This window comes from Humulus lupulus, chromosome X (assembly GCF_963169125.1).
Source record: "Humulus lupulus chromosome X, drHumLupu1.1, whole genome shotgun sequence".
In the NCBI taxonomy this organism is placed as follows: domain Eukaryota; kingdom Viridiplantae; phylum Streptophyta; class Magnoliopsida; order Rosales; family Cannabaceae; genus Humulus; species Humulus lupulus.
The window spans coordinates 212,531,292-212,544,947 of record NC_084802.1 but is presented as its reverse complement, the minus strand read 5'-3'; the positions used below and the strand labels follow the sequence as shown (position 1 = coordinate 212,544,947).

Below are 13,656 nucleotides of genomic sequence, written 5' to 3'. Positions count from 1 at the left end.
ATATATATATATAAAGGATGATGATAATGATTTGAAAATGGAATATGAAAGGGGATCATTAGAGACAAAAGAAAGGGTATGTTTATTTTCATATAGAAAAATGATAATAATGCTGACACTTTGTGTATGCCACGTGATAAGGTGTGTATCTTTCAGAGAGAAAGAGAGAGAAAGAAGGGTTATTTTTCTTGTTATTTGGTGGAAGGTTATTAGGAAAGTTAAAATGTGGTGGGGAGGGGAGAAGAGGACGAATGTGTTAGAGTTTCAAAACAAGAATGATGAGGTCGATGACGATTTCTATGATGTTGATGTGGGTGAGTCTCTTTCCAGCTCCCACTGTCATGTGATTCTCTTTCTCTTTCTCTCTCCCATCTCATTTTTGGTTGATGATTAGTGACAAATCTGCCTATACGTTTTTTCTTTTTGGACAAGTAGTAAATATATATATATATAATTATAAGTAATAAGTTTATACATATTACAAGTGAGATCCAATATTTGTTGTCACCAACAAGATGGATCCATATACGATTATACATATATTCAAGAAATTCACATAATTAAAAATCAAGACCATGCATACACACATAATATATATATATAAATATGCATTTATGTATGGTAATGTAGATCTCATGCCATGTCTAATTGTCGTCTTCTTTTCCATGATATTGATAGGGATCTTATCTTGGGGACTTGAGTGAATATGTCCGGAAATCATAGTTTCCATACGACCTAACTTTCCCATCTTTATAATATATAGAATTCTATGATGATTTTTTGTGTTTCATGATTTACAGCAATGACTTTGTCTTCTTGTGTGTTATATCATACATGGTCTTTCTATGTAGACATACCTTTTGATGTTTCTGTCATATTCCACAATGAGCTAGGTTTCAGCTTAAGTTGAATAAACCAATAATCCCACATTCTCAAATTAATAGCAACAACAGCAATAATAATAATAATAAGCGTTTTACAACAACAAAACCCAAATCTCCAATAATACCCCTCAGTTGAAGTTGAGATACTTGTACCATATATCATTTCTAAAGCTGTAACAAGCAACCTCTTCTCTAATAATAGTAGTTATTAGATAATCCTAAAACTTCATTTTAAGCATACTCCAAGAAAGAATATAGAAAAACCAACGAAATTGCTAAGTTCACTTTTGCCACACTGCATATTTGTTGCCAGAAGTTGCGAGTGTCCACTCCTTTCCAGAAGGGCACCAAGAGCCCTCCCCAATCTTCATGCAAACTTTCTCACCAATTACTGCAGAGTAGAGGTTAGACTGAGCTTCCAGGATTCTAATTGATGATCGGCTGTGAATGTCCTGACGCTTTCGAATGTCAATCTGTAGAGAAATAAAACATTTCACTAAAGCATGAATTTAATTGGTATTATTAAAACAAAATCTATTGGTTTACACGAGACAATTCCTACCAGCTTCACAATTTGATCATGAATAGAGCTTCCCCAATCGTAAAAATGGTCATAGAAAACTGTTGGTATTCCTGGGTGCGTGAGTATATATGCATAACCCTGTGGAAAACATTAAAGAGAGATTGTTCATGTCTTGGTATATATCTTCATCAAATCTCACATATTGCGTTACAATACTTGAACAGTAGCAAACTTCAGTTCAGTGTGATGCAATCAAAGTGATGAAACTCAATCTCTGAACTGAACAAATTAACAAGAAGTAATATTATTTATGATCTTAATTTCAAATTCTTCAGATTTTCATTAATATTTTACTATTTACTCAGTCTTGATTCCTAACTCATATAGAGCAAGAAAATACAGTAATCAAACCCAATCCCATAAATTATTGCTCTTGTTTAAGTTTGCATTCCAGAGAGAGGAAAAGCATTGTCATTTTAGACAAACCAATAAAGTTTGAAAACTATGAAATTCACAGAAATATGTTGACAAAAAAGATTAAATATCATTCAGGATAGTCTAGGAATTGCAAATGAAATACAAAACAAGTTGCAGACGAACATATATACATACCTCCATGATATGATTGCTGGGGAAGGGCCAATGAGCCTGCAAGATAAGAAGTGACAAAAAATTTAGGTGGAGCACGTCCCTTACTTTCTAATTTCAGTAATAATGATCCATCAAACTAAACATAAATGAAATGAATAGGACCACCACAATTTATATTAGGCGAATGAGCCTGCAATAATTTCTGCACTAGAGTTATACATGCAATAGCTGACTTTGGTGGAGCCAATAACAGTGCGTCTTAAACCTGATTCCTTGACTCGTTTAATGCAGTCAGTTATGAGCCCAATGCACAATGTTTGTTTGTGCTTTTGCGAGTTTTTCATACTCAGGTGAGAAAAAGAAACTACTCAGCCATGTGGAAAGATCTTATCCAAAAGTGTTTTAGTTTATTGTTTAAAAATGAATGAAAATTGAGTTTGATTGAGATTTTACACCTGCGTTGAGCCTGTATCATGGTTATCTAAAAATGTAACAGCCCTTGATGGCCACCATCCCATCAGACCTGGTGGCTTTCCCTGCCGATCACGTAGACGCCAGAATTGTCCTTTCACAGCTTCCTGAATAGAACATGAAAATATACATAGAAAAGATTGATCAAAGATGTCATTCTTGTCATACATGAACTTATATCATTGGTATGCTCAAACTATATAATACTGTAATACAAGGAGATGGTCTTCAAAAAGTCTGATAGATAACATGTTGAGAGGAGGCATCATAACAGAGAAATGAAGATACATCTCTCGTATAGCCATTTAAAGCAACTACATATCTATAAACACCAACCCAGCCATGTTAATATTTTCTTTAGATGTGAGTACCACCAAAATTTCTCTAACACTTTGTATAAAATTGAAAGATTTTCTTATTTGGTAATTGATATGACAGTCAAATTTCTCAAATCATGCTCATTTGGAATTTACCTGAAGAACTCCCTTAGTTGTGAAGTCAAATGCAGTTGAAAGCTGTCCTGTGCCATCAATCCAATTCACAATACGCTGTCGATGGCTATCTGCAGGAGATGGAAGCCACAACATTACATTGACCCAAGGGATATTTAACTAAAACTACATGCTTAATGCCAATCGATTTTGAAAGGATGTATTTTACCTTGGTTGTAGTCCAAGGCATGGCCATTATAGTTGCAAGAATCCCAATACTCCCCAACAGAAAATAGTGGCTTTGCTCCCTCTATGTATTCTTTGACATACTTTGCAGAATAACTAATTGTTGCAAAATAAGAAAATTTCAGAAGCAGATAAGCATAATTAAGACAAAATAATACCTAGCATCCTTACATAATCTTACCCTCTTCCAAAATCAAAACGAAAATCCTGAAAGCCAACATTATGACGTAGCCAACAAAGCCATGCTGTAATATCCTTTCGAACAAAATCCTGGCTGTGATCAATATTTGGAACACCATTGAAGTTGTCCCCAGTGCTCCGATTACCCTTTAATGTGAAAAATATGAACGTATTTAAGAAAATCAATAAAGTAAATTAAATCATGCATACTGAAGTAATTGAACTGCATGAAATCTTATTACCAATCCACCAGTACAAGATGTAACTGCACGCTCATCCCATGACACTGGAATTCCATCATAACGGTTATACACTCCACCATGTCCCTGGGTAGTACCAACACGATGATTGATAACTATGTCAGCCATAGCCCTAACTTTATGATGTTTCATTTTTTGAAGCAGAGCTTTGAGTAGATGCTCAGAACCATATGATGAATTGACAGAGTAAATGTTCTGTGGAAGATAACCTATTTTAAACAAACATCAAAACCAAGTCAAATATCTGCTGAAAGTACAGTATGAAAGGTCACATGTATTGGTGGCTACACACCTTCAGGGGAGAAGGAATGAGTTGCTGGTGGCAACCATGCCGACGTAAAGCCAGATTTTGCCATATCAGGAACTTTTCCTTCTAAACTTTTCCACCAATCATTCTTATGAGACTCCCAATTGAATGCCTGAACAGATCATCTACGATCAAATGACTCAAATCACAAGTTTCATGCAGTTCATAATTTCTCAGCTTGCTAGTATATATAAAATAACTAATATAGGGTGGAGATGAACATATTAGTAACTAAATTCTCATGTTTACACTCCAATTATAAGATATATAATTTAGATTCACTTATTAACATCGGCCCTACAAATATTTTGACAATATCTACATGCTCTGTGAAGCAACTAAGATAGACTGCAATAGTCAAAATTACCTGAAAAAGTATCTCTCTTCCACTGCGCACCAAGGCACCTGCATACAATAACCCAAAACATTACTCCATATCAAAGTGTTAATATAAAACCCTACACCATCCTTTAAAAATCAGGACTTCTTTTACTCTGCCACCATCTATAAAAATTCGAAACATTACTCCATTTGAGGTCCTTAGTCTTTTATCTCCAGCTACTTATTCAATTGACATTGTTGGTATTCCAACCCAAATAATAATTTTGAGCTTTTGTCTTCTTTCCTAGATTGTGTGTACTAAAATTTCACAAGAATCAATAAAATAAAGATAACCCATATGTTCTTTTATTAAAGAATTTTTTTTAGTTTTATCCTAGAAACTGTAAAGAACGTGGTAAGTTTTGCAAAATATTGAATCCGCTCAAACAATAAAGGATTAATGAGCTCATACCACTATCATTTTGCAGATTGTTATCCTCAAAACCCTGCAATACAAAACAAGGACGATAATAAGAGACAATATTAACTCCAACCAAACTAATTTTAAAAAGCTCAATGCTTTGAAGGTGTCGAGGAGAGTACATTGTTGCCAGAACCCATCTTATCAGTTCAACGTATACTTTCCAAAGCTTATGAAATCAAATTCCCTGCATACAATCAATCAATCACCAATATGCAGGTACCAAACTAAAAACCCTAAGATAGAAGAAGCGTACCGAAGGTAGCGATCAGCGTGAATTCTTCTATAATCCAAATTGGACTAAATAAAGGAACAAAAGTCTTGTGGCAAAGATGAAAAGCTGGAAATCCAGAATCGAATAAAGAAGAAATTGAGAATATTGGACTTGAGCCCCTTAAAATCGATTCGGTGATGCAACCATTACCATGGCCAACTCCACTCCGAGATTCTGAAAGGAAATGAATTTGAAGAAAAATGAAATGAATGTGCTTTTTTATTTATAGCTGTGGAAAAGGCGGTGGTGCGATCATTTTCCAAGTCTCAACGGTGGAAAATCGAATTAACAAACACTCGGAATTGTGGCGCGGGAATTACACCAATAACTACCTCAGGAGTGGGGTCCCCATATTTTTAAACGGTCTTTAGATGATGATCTTGGGACACGTGGACTGATTTTAGCGTGAGAGTCCAGCGATTAAGATGGTCCGGCGGCATACACTGTAACATGATCAAAGCTTAGGGACTAAGCCTGTGCGCGGGACGCGATTTCAACTGTACTTTTTTTGTTTTTAGTTTTTGAGAGATATTATTTTAAGGAGAATTGCTAAGGTGCATTGGTGGTGTTCAATACAATGAGTTGGTATATTGTTATTTGTGTAATTCAATATTAAATTTTATATATTTAAATTTAACAAATGTTATGAAGTTTCACTAACTAATTATGAAATATCTTTTCGTATAACATTAGATACTTTAAAGTACTAAATAGTAACATGACATTGACTTCAACGGTCACGTTTCTTTCTCAATAAGATTTTTGTTATACCATAGTACTCGCCAAGAGAGATTATCTCCAATATTCCATACGTTTCTGTTATAACATTATTAGCTATATTATACATTGTTATCTTGTTTGTTATAAGTTGGTTTTGACTTTTGTAGCCAATATACTAACAAAAAATTAAATGGACGGTTATATAAAAAATGATATCTTTGTAAATTTTTAATGAAATCAGTATTTTTAGATAATTTCGAAGTGTAAGCATTTTTAATAAACAAAAAAAAAAAAAAGAAAAGAAATGTTTTTATATTCTTTAAGTCCCGAACATAAATAATAATAAAAAATAAAATAAATACAACAAAACAAAACAATTCAAAATTTACAATGGTTAACGGTAATAGTAGATGAGAATAGGGATTTTTGTATAGGAAAAATAATGATCAAGGTGGAACACCAAAAAGAACACAATATTACAAATGTACAGACTTTTATTTACAAAACTAAATATTAATGTTTTAGGAGGAAAATTTTACACTCTATGCATGAAAGTAAGTGTACACTAATTAAATTATATGCCAACATTAGTAAGCATTTCAAAAGGATGCTATTTTGTAAACAAATAGACTTTATTGCTCATCTCATTATTACATGTCTCAATCTCTTGCTCTCTCTCTCTCTACGACGTTACCACCACCACCACCTCCCACGACGAAAAAATACCACATCTCAATGTCGACGCCACTGCTATTGTCCTCATCACCATTGACAATGCCACCTTCACCGCCATTGAAGTACCCCATCTAAGCTCTCTCTTCATTTTTTTTTAAGTTTTAATGATTCAAATGCAATCCAAATCTTAAACCCACTACAAGATTGATTTAAGACACTAGTTTATAGATTTCAAACACTCTTGTACAAGATTTTTGGGTTCTGTTTGCATTTTTTTTTTCTAGATCTAGAACTTTGAAAAATTTCATAAAAATGATGTCTAACGATGCTCATGCGATGGTGCCTTGAAAACATGGTTTTTTGGCAAAAAAATGATGTTTAACGATGCTGATGCGATTGTGCATTAAAAACATGATTTTTTGGCCAAAAACAATGCCTAACAATGCTTATGTGATGCTTGTGCAATGTTTTGCGATGCTCTTGATGAAATTTGATAAAAAAAATTCATGAATCATAACTTTTCACTTGAATATTAGTTTAAGGTGAATTTTTTTTTAATTTGAATTTTTTTTAGAGATCTATGCATTTAGAATATGTAGAAGTGCAATTCTTAATTGTGTTGAATACAAAATTTTTAGGCCAAATACCATGTTTTCAATGAAACATCGCACTGGCATCACATCAACATCATTAGGCATCATTTTTTGGCCTAAAACTTATGTTTTCGAGGCACCATCATATCAACATCGTTATGCATCATTAGGCATCATTTTTTTCTTCCAAAAATCATGTTTTCAAGGATCCGTCGCAACGACATCGCAATTAAAAAATTTGTATACAACGCAATTAAAAATTGCACTTTTACATATTCTAAACGTATGGATCTCGAAAAAAATACTCAAATTGTAAAAAAAATCACCTCAAACTAATATCTGAGTAAAAATTTATACATCGTGAAAGTTTTTATCTAGTAGAGCATTGCATGAGCATCGTTAGGCAATTTTTTTTGGCCAAAAACCATGTTATCAACACACCATCGCATTAGCATAGTTAGACATCGTTTTTTGACAAAAAAACATATTTTCAAGGAACCATTGCATCAACATTGCACCAGCATTGTTAGGCATTGTTTTTGGCCAAAAACCATATTTTAAAGGTTGTTATCCCCAAAATTTGAAAATGATGACCTGGCAATAAAAGTGATAAGTGGCAAGAAATGGCTGGGTCAAAGGTTTTAGATTAATATGGTGATATGACTGACATGGAAATTGTTTATCTGGTTTGGTAGAATTTCTGTCCGACCGGTAAAGATTTTTGACTGACCAGTCATCTGTCTTGGCCGACCAATGAAGTGCTTGACCGACCAGTCACCTGTCTTGGCCGACTAGTGAAGTGTGTGGCCGACCAGTCATCTGCTTTGGCCGACTAGTGAAGTGTGTGGCCGACCGATCATATGTTTTGGTCGACCAGTCGAGTGTTTTGGCCGACCAGTCAAGTGATTTGGCCAACCAGTCTTTCTTCAAGGAGTGAAGTTGTAACGCCTTGGCTACCCCAGAACAATTACGGTGAACCGGAAATTTGACCCGCTACCCGAGTCTTTTGGTTAAAAACGTGTTCTAAGTGTTATTAACAGGCTAAGGTGGAAAATCAGTAAAAAGGAAAGGATATGCTTTATTAAGTATATAAAACTGTTCATGAGCTCATCAAAACATTTACAAGTTGTTTATAATACAAAATGGTCACTACTGACTCAAATTTACAAACCCGCCGATCTAAGCGGCAAAACTAGGGTAAACCTCCTAGTTCCTCTGAGAACTCCTTGGCCGTGGTGGTCAATCGGCCGCATATGTACACATCACCACCTAAGCTCTCCACTCAGGGCAGGGTGAGCTTTTCTTTCCCTTTACCTGCACCACATAGCATCCATGAGCCAAAGCCCAGCAAGAAAACACAGTATTGTATATAAACATTATCAAATGATTATCATTATAATCACACAGAGCTTATAGCTCTTAAACAGATGAGTGAATATCACTTGAGGTTCTAGTAAACCATACTGAGTGACTGACAAGAAAGTCACTAATTTAAACAGAAGAGTGGCTCCTGGGTAAGCCACTAGCCTTTAACAGATGAGAGACTGATGGGTAAGTCTCTAACTTAACAGATGAGTGACTGATGGGTAAGCCACACAAGCGCTTATAGTATTCATCGAACTTGAGGTCGGTCCGGCATTAATGCTCTTTGAGTCATCCAATGCAGTTATCGATTAGATCTAATCTTTATTGGCTTGCGTTGAACACGCTAAGGCCGTCCTGACTTATGAGTCAGCACTGTGTGACCAGTCCCCAGTACCACTGCCGAACCTGACTAATAAGTCCCAGCTTCACAGTTGATACTGACACCTTTGCCAAATCTGACTAATTAGTCAGTACCATGCACAAGTGAGCAAGATTTTCTAAGCATTCAATAATCAATCCATGTCCACATTTACTCAATCAACATGCTTCAAGAACAACCATGCATGTCACGTATGGGGTGCAGTTTTCTTACCTTTGGTTCGAGCGAGAAATAATATAAGAACGACCCTTGAGAACGATCAACATTTAGATTCCTTAGCGGTTACTTAGTCATAACCAATTAGAAACCATTAATAAGGTAAATCAATGAATGGTTCACAATCTAAACCACACTCCTGGGATCAATCCCTCACTCTCGGAACTCCCAATCTACTCAAAAGGGTAAAAGAACCAACCCCTGAGCCTTAAAAACCATCCTGAGCCCTAAAAACAACACACCCTGAAACTGACCTAGCGCCTAGGCGCTGCCATCCAACGCTGGGGCGTTGCCCCAGAAACAGAGAGGGCTATTCTCTGCCCTGCATAGCGTTGGGGCGCCAACATCAGACCAGCAACATTTCCCTCCTTGCGATTCCCCTTAAAACCAATCTTCCAAACCAATCCCAAACCTTACCAAAGCATCCAATTCAACCCCTAAACTTCATCTACATCACCCCCTCACCAAAACCCAATCAATCTTACACAAAAACTCCCATTGATTCCAACTATCCACATCAAAATCATGAGCTGAAACTAACAACCAAAACATAGCATACATGGAAACTAGTGGCTAAAAACTTACCTCAAATTCAGGTTGTGGTGCTCTTCAATGGTGGAACACTCTCCCAAACTCCCAAGGCCTACTTTCCAAGCTTAAATCCTCAACAAGATCACAAAAATCACAAAGGAGATGGAGGATGGAGAAGGTACGGGTAAGCTTCACTAACTTGCTATGTTTTCCCTTCAATTCTACAGCCTAAATCAGTTTATATCTATCCTAGGGGGAAAAAGACCATTATACCCCTAGGTTAATTAAAGATTTCTAAAGGCTCACAAGGGCAAATCTATCCTTTCCAACCTATCTCGTTAATCATAATTAATGCTCTCCAATTCCCGCTATTCTCGATAATCCCAAACACCAATAATTTGAATCCCGTTACCATTTAACTCCTGGTAACGCTCTAATCATTAAAAACACCCCGAGACTCATTCCGAGCCTCGAACTTAAACCTGTTATGACTAGACCGCTAATCAATAATCCAAGATCGTCTCATGTCGAATGGCTCGAACAAACCCACATTATAATGTGGTCTCAACAACATATCACCAACATGCATACAAATATACAATTATACCCTCAACGGGCCAAATTATCATCACACCCCTGTAATTTAAAATGTGGACCAACATGCATGCATTTAACATCATATTATAATATAATTCACATATACATGCATTTTATCAATTAATAGCATAATTAAACAAGTATGGCCCTCCCGGCCTACTATTCCCGCCATTAAACCATATCGGAGATTTCGGGGCATTACAATTATCCCCTCCTTACAGAAATTTCGTCATCGAAATTTACCTGAACAACTCGGGATACTGACTCTGCATATCTGACTCTAGCTCCCAGGTCGCTTCCTCGACCTTGTTGTTCCTCCACAATACCTTAACCAAAGGTATCGTCTTATTCCTGAGGACCTTGTTTTTTCTGTCGAGTATCTAAACTGGCTGCTCCTCAAAGGAGAGATGCTCAAGCTCCAGATCTTCATAACTCAAAATATGACTCACATCAGATACATACCTCCGAAGAGCTGAGACATGAAATACATTATGCACGGCCGACAACGCCGGAGGCAAAGCCAATCTGTAAGCCACCTGACCAATCCTCTCTAGGATCTCAAATGGACCTACAAATCTAGGACTCAGCTTGCCTTTCTTCCCAAACCTTCTCACCCCTTTCCATGGCGAGACTCTAAGGAAAACATAGTCTCCTACCTGGAACTCCATGTTCCTGCGCTTGGGATCTGCATAGCTCATCTGTCTACTCTGAGAAGTGAGAATCCGAGCTCTAATCTTCTCAATGGCTTCACTGGTCCTCTGAACTGCCTCAGGCTTCACTGTTATGATTATGCTATAGTATGATTTTATGTTATGATATATGTATGTTTTGGGGCTTATAGTTGCTTAACTAGCAAACCTCATTGTAGTTTGAGGCTTATAGTTGCTTAGTTAGCAAACCCTAATAGTTACCATGTACATGGGTTAGAATTATGATATATGTTTATAGAATATGTTATATGTTTATAGCTTATGTAACGCCCTGGTTACCCCAGAACAGTTACGGTGAACAGTGGACCGGAAATTTGACTCATTACCTGAGTCCTTTGGTCAAAAACGTGCTCTAAGTGTAATTAGCAGGTTAAGGTATAAAACCAATAAATAGGAAATGGAGATTTTATTACAAACTGCTCTGCAGAGCTTAAACAAAACATTTACAAATAGTTCTCAGCACAAAATGGTCATTACAGTTTTAAATTTACAATCTCGCCGACCTAAGCGGCAAAAGTAGGGTAAACCCCCTAGTTCCTCTGAGAACACCTTGACCGTGGTGGTCAAGCGGCCGCATATGTACACACCACCACATCAGCTCTCCACTCAAGGCTAGGTGAGCTTTTCTTTTCCTTTACCTGCACCACATAGCACCCATGAGCCAAAGCCCAGCAAGAAAACATAACACTTCTCATAAACGTTATAAAATGATTATCATTATAATCATACTGAACATAAAGCTTTCAACGAGCTACTGAACATCACATGATTTTAGCGGGAGAGTGGCTGCTAGGTAAGCCACTAGCTTCCAAGCTCTCTTTTCTAGCAGGGAGAGTGGCTGCTAGGTAAGCCACTAGCCTCCAGGCTCTCTTTGTTCATCGACCCTCAGGGTCGGTCAGGCATTAATGCTCCTTGAGTCATTCAATGCTAATAGTCGATTAGATCTAATCTCCGTTGGCTTGCGTGAACCACGCTAAGACCATCATTGACTAATAAGTCAGCGCTAAGTGACCAGTGTCCAGTATCACCGCCGAACTTGACTAATAAGTCACAGCTTCACAGCTGACACTAACACCTTTGCCAATTCTGACTGGCAAGTCAGTGCAACGTGACCAGTGCCCAGTACCACTGCCGAACCTGACTAATCAGTCACAGCTTCACAGTTGATACTAGCACCTTTGCCAAACCTGACTAATTAGTCAGTGCTATGCACAAGCGAACAACATATGCTAAGCATTCCATGTTCAATCCATGTCCATATTACACAATCAACATGCCTTACATATAACCATACATGTCACACTTGGGGTGCAGTTTTCTTACCTCCGGTTCGAGCAAGAACAAATAAAAGAGTGACCCTGAGAACGATCGACCTTTTGGTCCCTTAGCGGTTATCTGGTCATAACCAAATTATGGGGTTCCATCAATAAAATGAATAATAAAAAGTTCCCAAACCAAAACCTAACCTCCGGGACCTCAAACACTACTCAACCGGGTAGTAGGTTCAATCCCGAGGCCTTAGGTTTGAATCCCCATGCTAAAAACACCTTTTTGGCAAAATTGACCTTAAGGGCCGCGGCCCTCCCCTGATGCGCCGCGGCGCGCCCTTCTGACAGAAGGGGCCTCCCCTGCCAGACGCCAAGGGCTGCGGCGCTCCCCTGCTGCGTCGCGGCGCTCAGCCCAGAATGGCTAAGTCGGCCACACGAACCAGTTTTCTCCCCTGAGCTCTTTCCTCTCAAACCAACCCTTCAAACCTTCTCTAAACTTCTTCCAAACACACAATTAAACCCCCAAATAACACCCATAGCTCACCCTCATCAAACCCCAATAAAAAACAACATGAAAACTCCCTTTAATCCTCACTTCCCACATCAAATTCTAAAGCTGAATTCCTAAAACGAAAACAGAGCAAACATGGAAACTAAGGGCTAAAAACTTACCTCAAGTTCAGGTTATGGTGCTCTTCCACAATGGAACACTCTCCCAAAGTACCAAGGCTTAGCTCCCAAGCTCAAACCTTCAACAAATTCACAAAACTCACAAGGAAGAAGAAGCAAGAAGAAGGTACGGGAAGAGAAAGAAAGGCTTCTGTTTTTACTCTGTTTTATCCACAGCCTTCCAAGCTTAACATATATCCAAGCCAAAAGACTAAAATACCCCTAGGTCTTTAAAAGTCTCTAAAGCCAACCCAAGGGCAATTTTGGTACTTTCCACCTATACCGTTAATCATAATTAACGCTTCCCAATTCCCGCTAATCTCAACATCCTCAAACACCAATAATTCACATCCCGTTACCCTTTAATCCCCGGTAACACTCTAATCATTAAAACACCCCGAGACTCACCCCGAGCCCCGAGCTTAAGCCAGTTATGACCAAACCGATATCTAACATTCCTTGATTGTCTCATGCCAAATAGCTCGAACAAACCCACATTATAATGTGGTCTCAAATTATATCACCAACATGCGAATAAATAATCAATTTACCCTTAACGGGCCAAATTACCATCACACCCCTGTATAAAGAGATATGGACTCACATGCATGCATTTCACATCATATAATAATATAATCAACATATACATGCATTTAATCAATTAATAACATAATTAAGCAAATATGGCCCTCCCGGCCTACTGTTCACGCCGTTAAACACAACGGAGAATTCGGGGCATTACAACTATCCCCTCCTTACTGAAATTTCGTCCCCGAAATTTACCTGAACAGCTCGGGATACTGACTCTGCATATCTGACTCCAGCTCCCAGGTCGCCTCCTCGACCTTGCTGTTCCTCCACAATACCTTAACCAAAGGTATTGTCTTATTCCTGAGGACCTTGTCCTTTCTGTCAAGTATCTGAACTGGCTGCTCCTCAAATGAGAGATCTGGCTCAAGCTCCA

General features: G+C 37.7%; 1 protein-coding gene across 1 annotated transcript; it reads right to left on the bottom strand.

The window, feature by feature from the left end:
- Positions 1-937: 937 nt before the first annotated feature.
- LOC133803863 (probable alpha-amylase 2) lies at positions 938-5,243 on the bottom strand. The gene is made up of 13 exons (XM_062242007.1): positions 4,952-5,243; positions 4,818-4,882; positions 4,687-4,720; positions 4,261-4,298; positions 3,879-4,005; positions 3,569-3,795; positions 3,328-3,473; positions 3,130-3,242; positions 2,943-3,031; positions 2,454-2,576; positions 2,020-2,055; positions 1,447-1,545; positions 938-1,357 (listed from the first exon to the last, which is right to left on the bottom strand). Exons 2-13 carry the CDS (start codon positions 4,833-4,835, stop codon positions 1,166-1,168), a joined length of 1,242 nt encoding a protein of 413 aa, XP_062097991.1. The 5' UTR covers positions 4,836-4,882; positions 4,952-5,243; the 3' UTR covers positions 938-1,165.
- Between the last annotated feature and the right edge of the window lie 8,413 nt (positions 5,244-13,656).